At 41.1% G+C, this 12,731-nt stretch overlaps 1 protein-coding gene across 5 annotated transcripts in view; it reads left to right on the top strand.

The window, feature by feature from the left end:
- Positions 1 to 12,731, top strand: part of arhgap10 (Rho GTPase activating protein 10) — a 52,069-nt gene that overhangs the window by 37,614 nt on the left and 1,724 nt on the right. The window contains exons 20-23 of one of the 5 annotated variants that reach the window (XM_086295399.1): positions 2,889 to 3,054; positions 7,985 to 8,086; positions 9,507 to 9,598; positions 11,863 to 11,888. In XM_086295399.1, coding sequence (XP_086151525.1) covers positions 2,889 to 3,054; positions 7,985 to 8,086; positions 9,507 to 9,598; positions 11,863 to 11,873 — 371 coding nt within the window. In that variant the 3' untranslated portion in view covers positions 11,874 to 11,888. Of the gene's footprint in view, positions 1 to 2,888; positions 3,055 to 7,984; positions 8,087 to 9,506; positions 11,838 to 11,862; positions 11,889 to 12,731 lie in introns of those variants that run through there. The other 4 variants (XM_086295398.1, XM_086295397.1, XM_086295396.1 and 1 more) reach the window with 4 other exon arrangements.

Below are 12,731 nucleotides of genomic sequence, written 5' to 3'. Positions count from 1 at the left end.
ATAAAAAAACAGCTGCTTGTTTAAGTGAAAATATATTGATGTTTGGGGGGTTTTTTTTGCACTAACAAAGGTGTGGAGTTGTAAAGTATTTTGTCTAGTGTTAATTATATTGTCAGTTATATCGTTATTGCAAATTTTCAAATGTCTATCGTGATAAATATTTTTGGTCATATTGCCCTGCTCTACTCTACAGTCACTAGATCTCAGTTCAATAGAGCCGCCAATTTGCAGCCAAAAGAATTTTCTGCAAATTTGTGACGCTATCATGTCAATATGGACCAAAACCCCTGAGGAATGTTTTCAGCACTTTGTTGAATCTATGCAGCAAAAAATTAAGACAGTTCTGAAGGAAAAGGGGGGTCTACGCTGGTTCTAGGTCTACACAAGGAAGCTGCCAGTTGAGATTCTGTTGAGGGGCAATTTAAAATCCAACATGTATTGTCTTAAAGAACCTGAAAAGGGAAAACTTTAGTGCTAATTTATTTTAGTGCTAATTTGTACACTCATACTCTAACATATTTTGTGCATTAATTATCATAATAGAGTGTTGCCAGGTTGTGAGGTGCACCAAGGAGGTTAGGCTTTATGTAATACAGTGTTGTTGAACAGAAACACAAAGTCAAAATATCCAGAATTATCATGAAGTCGAATCAGCATCTTTCTAATGGGCGGTTTAAACAAAAACTAAACATTATCACTGTCGGATGCATTCAGGCAACAATATTAGTATCCATTAGTTTGAGGTGGGTGTAACAAATAAACTGGCAACTAAGTGTATTTACCGCTGATCCCTGCTGAGCTCTAAATCACTCACTCTGTCTGTTCCCTTATGAGTGCTATGCAGAATAACAGTGTCTACAGATGACACACTAAACTTAATCACCTTCTTTCTCTAATACTGTTTGAAGGGATTTGCATCTGGGTCTTTTCTGTGTTTTTGTTTACTTAAAAATTTACTTTCTCTAAAGATTGACTGGGAGACTGCAGCATAAGAGAGTCCCACTCTGGTACATCAGGAGAGCTGGTCACCTGACCCACTGACCCAAACACTCTAACTCTAGCAGTTTCTGATCCACAGCCAGTTAAATCCCCCCCCCCCCCCCCCCCCACACACACACACACACACACACACACACACACAATACCAAAGGAGTCTAAATCTGCTTACCAGATTGCCTCTCTTTGTCTCCCTTGTGCTAGCTTTTACTGTGGGGTATTTTAATATCAGGGATGAAAGGCATAATCCTTTTTTAACCTTTGTGTCTTTTATATGGGTCCCACATAATAAGAGTAAAAGCAATTTAAGAATGCTGAAGTGGGTAAGAGAGAGCAGTGTTTATGTATGCGTGTGACTCTTCTTATGATTCTACGTGCCGTGCTGGGTGTCTGATATCCTCGCAGATGTGACGGCACGCTATGCGTAGAGAGGTGCTTTAATCAGAGTATTTGTGTCAGGAAGCTTTCCAACAACTGTGGTTTACAAGGCTCTTATTCTCAAGATGATTACAGATCACTTGCATGTTTGTTACTGATTTAATTAAAATGTAAAAGGTGCTAAAGATTTAGCTGCCAGTTTATTACTGTTGGGTGTGTTTTGCTTTTTTAATATTTATTTCATCAGATGTGATCTTTTTCTTAGAGCACTTTACAAAAAAATGTACTGTCAAAATCTGTAGATAAAATTATATAATAATGCATAAAATAAATTGAACTCATTCTCATTATAAAGTGGTCTCAAGTTTAATCAATAGATTTTTTTTAACTTTTAACTTTAACTTTTTTCCACTAGAGAAGCTTTGCATGATTTACAGTATAAATTAATCTTTGGTGCAGACCCTCAGGCCATCTTCTGTCTCTTACAACCAGATTTATATCCTGACATCACCACCTTCTAAGCAAACTTTCTTTTGGTGGGTTTCCACCTCTAAACAAAAGACTTGAACAGTAGGCTAGCAACAATATTCTGCTCACATCTAGTGCTGCGTATAAGAAGCAAGTTGTAACAACAACTGCTTCATTTTTCACCATGACAATGATCCCAAACAGACTGCCGGCGCAGTAAAAGCATACTTGGATAGAAAAACTCACAGTGTAACACTGTTGGTCATCGATTGGCCTCCCCAGAGCTCGGGCCTCAATATTATTGACGCAGTGTGGGATCATCTTGAGAGAATAGTGCCAGCAGCCAACATCCAAAGAAGAGCTTTGAATGTCCTTCAAGAAGCCTGGAGAACTATTCCTGAAGCAGCTGCCTAAGAAAGATCAGGCTGTGTTCATAACAAATATTGACTTTCAAGTTCATTAGAAATGTACAAACTCTGTTTTTGGCCTATATATTGTACTTCCATGTATGTTTGCACATGTTTCAATAAATCACTGCACACATTTCCTATTTTATTAGCAAAATATAAAGAAATGAGGGTGGCTCAAGAGTTTATCACTGTACTGTACACAAAGCCAGTTCTTAGACATTTTCATAATTGATGTATTTATCGGGGGAGAGATAAATGTTGTATTTTGTGGTTTTGTTTTTTTTGTTTTTTTACATTTATCCTTTTGTGCCTCCCTCATCTCCTAAAAGCACAATCTTTACGTCACAGTAAAAGTGAAAAACAAGAGCTCGGCTCTCCCAGCTGTCTCTTAGGTTCCTGTCTATGACTTCACAAGTGTAACGAACAACACAAACTTGGTTGTAAGTCTCGCCTGCTTTGACAGCAGTTTGATTTACAAAGTCCCTTGTTGATGCAGGATTGTTTTCATGTGTTGATAAATTATTCATCTGTTTTATCGTCGGCGAGCTTGAGCAGACTGAACCTTTTACCATTGACTAAAATTATTTAAAAAGATGTAATTAACTCAAACAAACACATGTTAATTGTTTATCCCAGTGTCAACAGTGGGAGACAGTTCCAGCCCAGCTCCAGATGAGACCTCAATGGGCAGCAATGAATCTGTGTCATCGCAGTCATCATCAGCCTCGGCCTCAGAGGTGAATATGGAGAAGAGTGACCACGCCCCTCTTAATGCCAGCCTCTCCTCAGGCAGCAACTCCGGGTGAGTTCTTCACTAAGTCTCAAATCGATATGTCGCATGCGGGCGCTCAGAATGCATGTTTGTGAGGTGAGATCTTCAGCTATCAGGCCACAAATGAAAATGATTTCAAATTAGTAGTGCTTCACATCAAGTTATCCCATTCTCAAAGGTAAACTCTGTTTTTAATAACTAATGTTTGATTAGAGTGTTTTCTAATTAACTGGTCTTTGCTTCCAAAGCACAGCTGTTAGTCTGGTAATCAGTCTTTGGGCCAATTTCCTCTCACTTAATGTATTGATTCATTTAACATATGAATCGTTGAACTTCTCAGAAGTGTAGGGGATGATTCAGAGGAAAAGGCAAACTCCAAATAAGAGAGAAGGACATTATTTTAATTGTAGGCTTTTTATTCACTTGCATTTTGTATTGACGTGGTTACTGTGATTCTGTGAGAACCTGTTCTTATGTATATTCATATTCTTTTTAGTCTCTTGTTAGTGTTTTTGGAGCAGAAATCTTCCATTAAATCAATTGGATTTTAGGTTTTTTGTCTTCCAGTTCAAACCGGTGTAGTTTAATCAGACCATCGGGGATTCGATGCTCCCCTCGTCCAGTCCTTAGAAAAGCACATCTTTTAGCAACATGTTAGCGTTTGATTCAGGGCACCGTTGGTCATCCTCAGCTGGCAGAAAATTGAAATTCCCTTTCACACCCTTACATTTTTGCATCATCTGGCTCGACAGTAACTTTGATGCACACTTGCGGAGTAAAATGAAGAATGAAATACTTTGAATATTGGCGCACATATTTCAGCAACAACCTGAGAATAGCGACTCTAAGCCAAAAGTCCAGCAACTTCTTCCTGTGGACATTATTAAAAAGGAAATTCATGTAAACACTTTGGGTTTCATTCATCATGGGAAGCAGTTGCACTTTTCTGCACTTAGCAGCTGCATCTCAGCTCCCTCTTTACAACTCTGGGCAAAAAGCATACTTGGCAAGATAAAACAATCATTATTAATAATGCACACTTACCTATTTTTGAACATTGTGAATCGTGGAAAACGAGCATCTCAGTTCTCGTGTGAATCACGCGTTTGCTAACCTGTAATGCACATTACTCAGTTGCCATTTTTGAGTTTAATTAAATAACAGATTATTCAAGGTAAAGTGGAATTAATTATTGGAGTGTCAGCCCCATTGTTCTTGCTATTACTCTTTTGTACTAGATGGGAAATGCATTAATAGCTGGAATGCATTGCCATGCCTCTCTCCCTCTCTCTCCCTCGCTGGCTTCTCCTTTCTGTCCTCACTGCTAAGTCCTTGGTCCTTTTTGTTGTTTTCAGCCTATGACTTGTCTTGAATGCTGATGTGAGAGATGAATTATTGGGTTATGCTGCAGATGTTAGACTCTCTGCTGTGTCATGTCTACACAGTCACCTTGGAATAGACTTGTCTTTTTTTCCCTCATTCACTGTCCCTCTCTCCTTTTCCATCAGCTGAAAAGAGTTGTAAAATAAAAACAAAGCCTCCTCACACCTTGACAGAGGACAATGTGATTCTTCTCTCTGTGACCTCTGTGGGTGCCTGCCCGCCTGTGAGTGTAGGCATGTTTAGTTTTTTTTCTAAGTTGCAGGATTAGACGGACAAGGCTCTATAGCCCTTATGTAACCAACTCTATTTTTTTCCCCTGTGGGTATTTTATTTATTTATTTTTTTGTGCTTTCCCACATATGTGGCATCATGTTGGAGGACGGAAGGAGCAACCAGGAGGAGGTCGTAAATCTCGGCTCTTATTTGTTTGGGAGACAGGTGGCCGTGCGTTGGCCGTGTAAATCGTATTGACATTGGGGAGATATTCATCTTGTTTACCCTTATAGCCGCAGCCCCTGTCCCTTTATGAAGACTTGCGCCATATGTCACAGGGTGTCGCCCTGGCTTTGTTCGCTCATAAATCTTAGCATGTGAGATGGTAGAGACCTGTTAGCACAGCAGCTCTCTGGCGTGGAACCCAGGGATTCGGCGTGAGTCGTAGCCAAAAAGAGCAGTAGGGATGGCAATTGCTGCATTACTTCCAGCCACTCTCAGAAATGTGTTATCTGCTCTCTGGCGTGCTCAAAGGCGCACCTGGAAAGCAACATATTTTAGTCTCTGTCCTGCAGCATGGCAAAAATCTGCATGGTCATACAAAAAAAATGCATCCTGACTCACTGTATCATACAGTAACTCTTTGTGGGTATTTGCACGATTTATCTTCTCTGTCTACTTCCATGTCTTGCCTCATTTCTCCTCTTCTCCCTGAATTCACTCACAGCTTCTCCCAGCGGCTCAGTTGCCCGAAGTGCTGCCCAATGAGGTTACATTTTCTGGCCTTTTTTTTGTTTTGTTTTTTTGGCCTCCTTCTATCTCTGTGCTGCTGCCCCACCTCCAGCCCTCCAAGCCTCCCACTGGCAGACAGCTGTGGATCATAAAATGGTGGATCAGAGCTTATTTCCTGCCCACCCAAACTGGAGATTGCTGGGCGAGCAGCTCGGCTATAGGTCTGATCCCACTTTCTACTAGAAACAGTACTAAATCCCACCGCTGCCTTTCGTCCTTTGGTAGAAAGACGGTCGATAGCCCCGCTCATCCCCATGTTAGCTCCACGCCAGGATCAACAAGGCTTGGATCCTCCAGGCTGAAATTCCTGCAGTAATGAGAAGCAGCAGCCCTCTGCTGTGCAATGCGTGATAACGTGTGATAACCCCAATGTTTATAACGATAAACCAGAAGACCTCCAGGTGCTGTTCACTTTGAAATTCCGTGTTTGCAATATTGTTTGAGTTTGATATAATGATGCCCTTTAGTTTTTACAATATGCCCTCTGCTCAATATAATATACATACACATCCTCACAACTTAATACTCTTAAAGAAAACTCTTGTGATAAATATTACCGGCATCTGAAAGGGGATTTTCATCCAGGCCTTTCATGCACTGCATTTTCAAGTCCCTATTTACTGTATTTAATCATCTTTACAGAAAAGGCTTAGCTAGGCCTGTGACGGGTAAAAAACAACGAAGAGCAATTCATGCTCGATGCTATTTTTGCTGAAGAGAAACGGTAAACGATTTCCCTCGCTTTGGCTTAGCTGTAATTGTGAAAGCAATTTTTGGATAAATCCATTTACCTCTGATGTATTTAACAAGTTTCTAGGGCAACCATGTGGCGTTCCCTGATTTCCCTAACTGTTTATTCTGTTATTATTATTTAGATATCTGTTTATTTTAAAGATCTTCACAGAGCTGCATAATCCTCTTCCCAGCTGTGAGAAACAGTCAGACAGATCATTTAACTTTTCTGAAATATGTGGATGTTGACATTTTCTCCTTTCAATATCATCTAATTTTGGATATGGCGTGTATGTGAGTGAGTTCACCTGCTGGTGGGTCAAGTGTTGGCGCTCCTCGGCTCTCCTCTCTTTTGGCTTCGACCCAGGCGGACAGTGGTTGTGCCTGGGACCAGGTTAATGAGTGGATTTGCTGCACTGCAGCGCACTGTCCCCCATGCTGATGTGGAGCAGCTGAGCACCACAGTGGCCCCACACTGCTGCAGAGCTATAAATCACCCACAGTCAGGCCAGGCCCAAACAGAACAGCCACCGCTGGGGATGGACAAGAGCACTGAGAGAAGCAGCGGAAGAAATGAGGGAAGAAAGCAACTACGGGAGGCGAGGGGGTGGCGTGGGACGAAAACGTGAGCACAGCGCTGTGTTCACCTCCACCTATGTCCACATAACATCCCCAGCCATGTTCTCCCTTAAGGCTATCTCTCCCCCCACGTCTACTAGTGCCAACGTAACCACTATTCACAACATCCTCTCAACCTCCAGCCCCTCCCCAGCTGCTCCCTCTAATTGCCTTTATTAACGTCTCTATGGGAGCGGCAGCTAGGAGCAATTTGCTCATTATGTGCTGTATTAGCACTGGCCCTGGGGCAGGCATGGAGCACAGAGGGATGCCTGGCTGAGACTCCTGCTCTCCTCTGCTGCACTCTCCCTTTATCAGGACCCCTACCTCAGTCCTTCAGGTCGGCCATAGACTTGTTGGCCCTGACAACGAGTGTAAAGCACAGCTACTACTGCAACAGATAAAACTACAGTCAACGTGTGACTGTGCAGAACCTGCGCTCACTACTGTAGGTACAGGTTTTACCAAGAAAAGAAACGCATAATGGCTTGAGAACCTCTTCACGGGGTACACACACAAAAATCAGCTCAAGATGGTGACGTTAACTAATTAAAGTTTTCCTTCTGATTTTGCTATATTGTATATCTAAATGTTATATTTAATGGAATCTGGTGAAATAAAATTAAATTGATCGGTATATGTTTAGTTTACACCAAGCACATTTTCCTCACAAAAAAATCGCATTTGAGTAAATAAACCTTTGAGTTCATATATTTCAATTGCATTTATATTATAATGCTGCGTGAACAAGAACATTAATGCTGGTATCGTGTTGTTTTCATGGAAATGTGACTCCGTGCTATAGTGTAGTATGCCAACATTACTGTATGTATAAGATGTCCTTAGCCTTAATCTGCATTCTTTTTGATGGCCAGCAGGGGGTGACTCTTCTAGTTGCAAAACCAAGTGATTGTACAGAAGCCTGTGGTTACATGAGCCTACTTCTCTTTTGATTTATGACCTCACTAAACGCTAATTCTAAGTCTAAATGTTTCGTTTTGTTCTTTATGGTTGAATTAAGAATTAAATAAACTATAAATTGTGCAATATTCCAGTCAGAGATGCCCCTTTCTCATAGTGTTCAAAAAACAAGTCGTCAGCGGCTAAAAATCCAAAAATCCAAAGCGGGAAACCGATGGATTACATAATGCTGACCATAATTTCAGTCAGCAGACGACACTATGGAATCTGTGGTGACTAAGCTGCTCTGTTTTATTTGCAGATCTGCCACAGCAGCAGCCTCCTGCTCTGCTCCTGGATCGTCAGGAGAGCGTCAAACTGCTGCTACCAAAGCTACTTCTGACAAAGAAAGGCAAGAGGAAAGGTAAGACAGGGCTCTTTGCTAGTTTCTTCTCTAATTTCGTAATTGCAGTTGGCCTCTCTTCCGTGCTGTTTTGTCTGAATTGTTCACTATCACGCTCGCATCATGTTTGAATGTCATGCGGAAAAATTCTTTCGCTCTCTTTTCCTGTTTTAAATCACTTCCTCCGTTACTAACTCGCTGCTCTTAACTTGCGTGTCTCAATCGTCTAGCATCAGCGCAGCTTTTCACATCAATATTTTCCTTCTTTTTCTTTTCAATGTTCACTCTTTGTGTGATTTGGTTACCTTTGATGAATTGAATGCCACACAAGCATTGGCCATAGCAGCAACCTTCTCCTTTGTCAAGCCTCAAATGGTACCTTGAGAGAAGTGGATGGGACTGTGCACGCAATGTCAGCCCATTGCACTGATCAATTGCCCTGCCTGCCTCCAAATAAATGCTCAGTTCATTCTCGGTGCCTTCAGATGTTGCTGAGGAGTATGCAAACAGCGTGGTAATTCTATGGGCAATCCATCAATGTTGTTTTCATCGAAATAAAAGTCTTCGTTTTTCCAAATGCGGTTCCACATGAGTGCATTCTTCCAAAATTCTTCTGAATTCAGGAACTTGGCTGAGCATTGTTGTATTGACAACTCTGTGACCACAAACTTTTTTCAGTTTGTATATCTTCTTTCTCCTTTCTCATCCTACATTGTTGCCTCTCTGCAGAAAGAATATGAAATATTTATCAGGGCATCATGCGTTGAAGGCACAATTTCTACATGGTAATGTTGCTGGCGTTCGAGATAACACTTTGCAATGGTGGGCAAAACAAGCTTTCTGTGGAGACGGTTTTTATGTTTTTGCCAACCGAATGGCATAAATACGTCTTTTTACTAACCTTTGCGGTGCGATGAATATGGTTTCTTTGACGGCGCTCTTTTACATCGGGCTGATTTAAAATGCAGCTTCTGAGCTCACAAATGGGAATTTAAAAGCCGAAGCGCTGCGGAGGGAGATTTCTTTTCTACCTGTGTTTGTGTGCAAACCTACTTTAGAATCCCCCTGCTACTTTTTAATTATCTCACCATAGATGGTTGTCTGCTGCGCAGACCTGATGTGTGCTTTCCTTTTTGGCTGTACAAAATCTGCTGCAAACAGTGCTGCATCCCATTGTGTCTGAGCACACACACACGCACATGTGCTTGTAGCTGTGTTTTGACTCGCTCCTTGGACTGTCTAGACTAGAGATAGGGCAAGACAAGGCTGTGTAGTGGCCCAGCTCCTCTCTCAGTACTTTTTTTTCTTATTTTCCAACCTGGCCCATTTCTGCTGTTTCAGGCTAGTGAGTGAATGAACAAGCAGGCCCCGGGCCCAGATTGAACTGTGCGGTAATCCTTCCCAAAGCTCCGCCAGCTCACTGATTGCCTTCATTTTTCAGTGTCACCAGCAGGAAAGCCAGGGCAGTGTACCCATGTGAGGCTGAGCACGACTCTGAGCTCTCCTTCCACGTCGGCGACATATTCAACGGTGGTAAGTGTTATCGCCTACACCAGTCGCTCACTCAGAACCAGCCCTGGCATATTGGATTTGGAGGAAAACCGAACAGCCAATCTGATCTTCAATTGAACCGAGAGATGAGACAAGGAAGGGGGAGAACAGGGAGGGCTGCACAGGAGACACAGATTTGGTCTGTGGTGTCTCTGAGTCGAAGCTCAACTGAGCTTTAATCACTCATAGAGGAAATGAGGATTTTTCGAGTCCCTATTTTTTATATTTTTGTGAGAACCCTCCTTTATGAGACACAGATAGTATAAAGTGTATATACTGAATTATGTACAAGCAAACCTGCTTGTGGAGATGCTTTTGATATGACCTAAGAATTTATTGGTTGTTGTGATCACGTAGCTTTACATTTTTGCACTGTTTGAAATGGGTGCAACTGTATTTTAGTGTTGGTGTGAGGAGTACATGCCATTCAAAACATGATTACAGTAACAACACTTAATTTATTAGAAAGTGGATTTATAAGTATTAAGAAAATAATAATATTTTAAAAGTCAGATTAAACCATCCTCTGTTTTATTTTTCTCACGTTTTAAATAACTATCTTGTTGAAGTTGTTTCTTTTGGATTTTAACATAAATCTCCAGTGATCCTGTTAAGAAAGTTTGGGCACATTCTGTACAGCTTTGTTTACTATCTGTGTGTCCTTCAGCACTTAATCTGGCTTCAAAGGAGGCGACTGACATTGTTACATAAATGTTACGTGCCGAGGTTTTAATCAACTAAACATCTACTTGCTGTGTCTTCAAAACCCTTGACATTTTGCTGCACTTCTATTTCTAAATGTATTTGTGGTCTTAAGTCAGCTGGAGCATAGCAGATGTGCAGAAGGTCAAGAGGTCTGACTCTTTACCAAGTCTGTGTATATGTGTGAAGACAAAGTTGACATATATTGATGTTTCCTAACCCTTAAAATTAGCAGAACATATCTGCATTTCTTATTTGCTTATAATTTATTCTCTTCGATTCTTCGATTCTTAGCCACCTTAGAGACCTAAAGTTTTTTGTTGTTGTTCCATTATACTATACAATATATAACAGTTCAAAACATAGTGGATGCAAACAGCCCTTTAACAACAGTCCTTGCACTGGAAGACAGGTCCCAGGGGCGGAGACATGGGGTGGCTTTGGCAATGAAAGCCTGAAGTCTTGACCCCCCTCTAGCCAACCCACGCAGTCAGTGGTGGTGAAGGGGGGGGGGCTACATTCACACTAAAAAGAACTGGAGTTATGTCCAGTTTGTTTTATCTTTCCAGCAGAAAGTTTTTGCAGAACTTTTCTCTGTGTTCCACGTTTCCATATTTTGAACACATTTTAGCATTATTTTAAAAGCATGAGTACGATTGAAATTGTTCTCATCCTATGAGTTTTATTGTAGTTTTTCAGTCACGCGACTGCTAAACACGTGACATTAACTTATCTGACATTTTGGACGTGTCACAATGTACGGTCAAGTAAACAAGGCCCCAGTCACACAGATCTAGAGATCAGTCCATGACCATCTGGCAACCGACGATTGTGAGTGGAAAATGTGTGTTGCCTCCACTTCCTTGCGATTGTGTTAGTTGCTAACAGATTGCTGTGGTGGCTGGTGGCTTGCATGGAACATGCCCAGCTTATCTGCAACTACTTTCTGCTTTTATTTTGGAGGCAACATTTTCTGTTTCCAGTTTGTATTGCACTTTTTCCAAGTTTTACTGCGACTTTGCTAGTAGTTACCTACCTTAGCCTACCAAGCACACTAAGGGCAACAATCTGCTAGAGACTAACACGATCACAAGCAGGTTTTTGGTGCAACACCTTCCTTGCAATTGATTCCATCAAGTGTTGGTAAACAGCTGCCAGAAACCACTTGTGAACTGGTTAGAGGTTCAGTGTGTCTTTTATATATATAATACACATTCAAGCTTCGTCTTCCGTCATACAGCTTCAACTCTCCCTGGTGTCTTCTCCTGAAAAATGAAGAAATAAGCCCAGAATCTTAGTTTCTTCCTCTTCTTGTGCAGAAACATCAGGACCAGCTCATCATCACTTAATGTCAGCTTAATTTTTTTCACGGTGCATTTTTTAAAAACTAATTTTCTGGAAAAAATGCAAGGTGTTTAAAGTGTATATGTTACACAGCAAGTCTGCATCTGGAAAATTTTGAATTTCTTGTCACTTTTTTCCAATGCGCTCAGTTTGAAATGGTGCTATGATTTAAAAATGAATGTCATGTTGTTTTTTACAAGAGCTGACATGAGGGATTGGGTCCATAACCTCATCAGGAAAATGCTCACTCAAGTCACAGAGTAAGAGACCTGAGAGGCATGTTTTCATGGACTTTTATTTAGCTGGGCTTTTTTTTTTTCTAGCCGCAGCTGTCGCCCCCTGCTGGTCGTTCAACTCATCGGTCCCCAACCTTTTTTGCGCCACGGACCGGTTCATGTCTGACAATATTTTCACAGCCCGGCCTTTAAGGTGTCACGGATAAATACAACAAAATAGAACCAGTACTGTTACCAAAAAACAGAAGATTTATTCATAACACATGGGAAAAGACACAGGGAAACCAAATTAACGATAAAAATGATTAAAAAATAACACTAAAAACCCCGAAAACCATGAATTTCATACCTGAGCCTCAACTCTCGCTGCCCAGTACCAAACGACTCACGGTCCGTGGCCCGGGGATTGGGGACCGCTGGTTTAACAAACATAGATTTAAAGCTCCTCTGCATTTGCTTCCCTTTTCACAACTAACTGTTACACCACTCATTATGCACTTCATTTAATGCCACCACAACTCAACAGATAAAACGTATATGGTGAGGTGACGTCAGATACTAGATGTCACAGAGATCGCAACAATTGTCTTTGAAATTCCCATTCTGTTCAGGAAAAAGTGAGATATTAGTTTCTATTTCAATTTAGCAAGCCTTCTAAAAGCGGGCTGTTTTGCTTTGAGGTTTGGAAATGACTTAACTTGTCTATACCCATATGAAAGGTTTTTTTGTTTTTTAAGTTCTTATTTCTTTCAGTTTTGAGTAAAATGACTAAACTGAAAGGGCCAAAAGAAAACAAAATGACCACTGGATTTAAAGTAAATTTGTATGGTCTT

This window comes from Aulonocara sp. 'chitande type north' Nkhata Bay, linkage group LG6, assembly GCF_057382095.1.
Source record: "Aulonocara sp. 'chitande type north' Nkhata Bay isolate Kocher_YH1m ecotype deep benthic linkage group LG6, A_spYH_male_GT1.1, whole genome shotgun sequence".
NCBI classification, from domain to species: domain Eukaryota; kingdom Metazoa; phylum Chordata; class Actinopteri; order Cichliformes; family Cichlidae; genus Aulonocara; species Aulonocara sp. 'chitande type north' Nkhata Bay.
The sequence above is the reverse complement of the archived record's forward strand: the minus strand, read 5'-3'. Positions and strand labels throughout refer to the sequence as shown.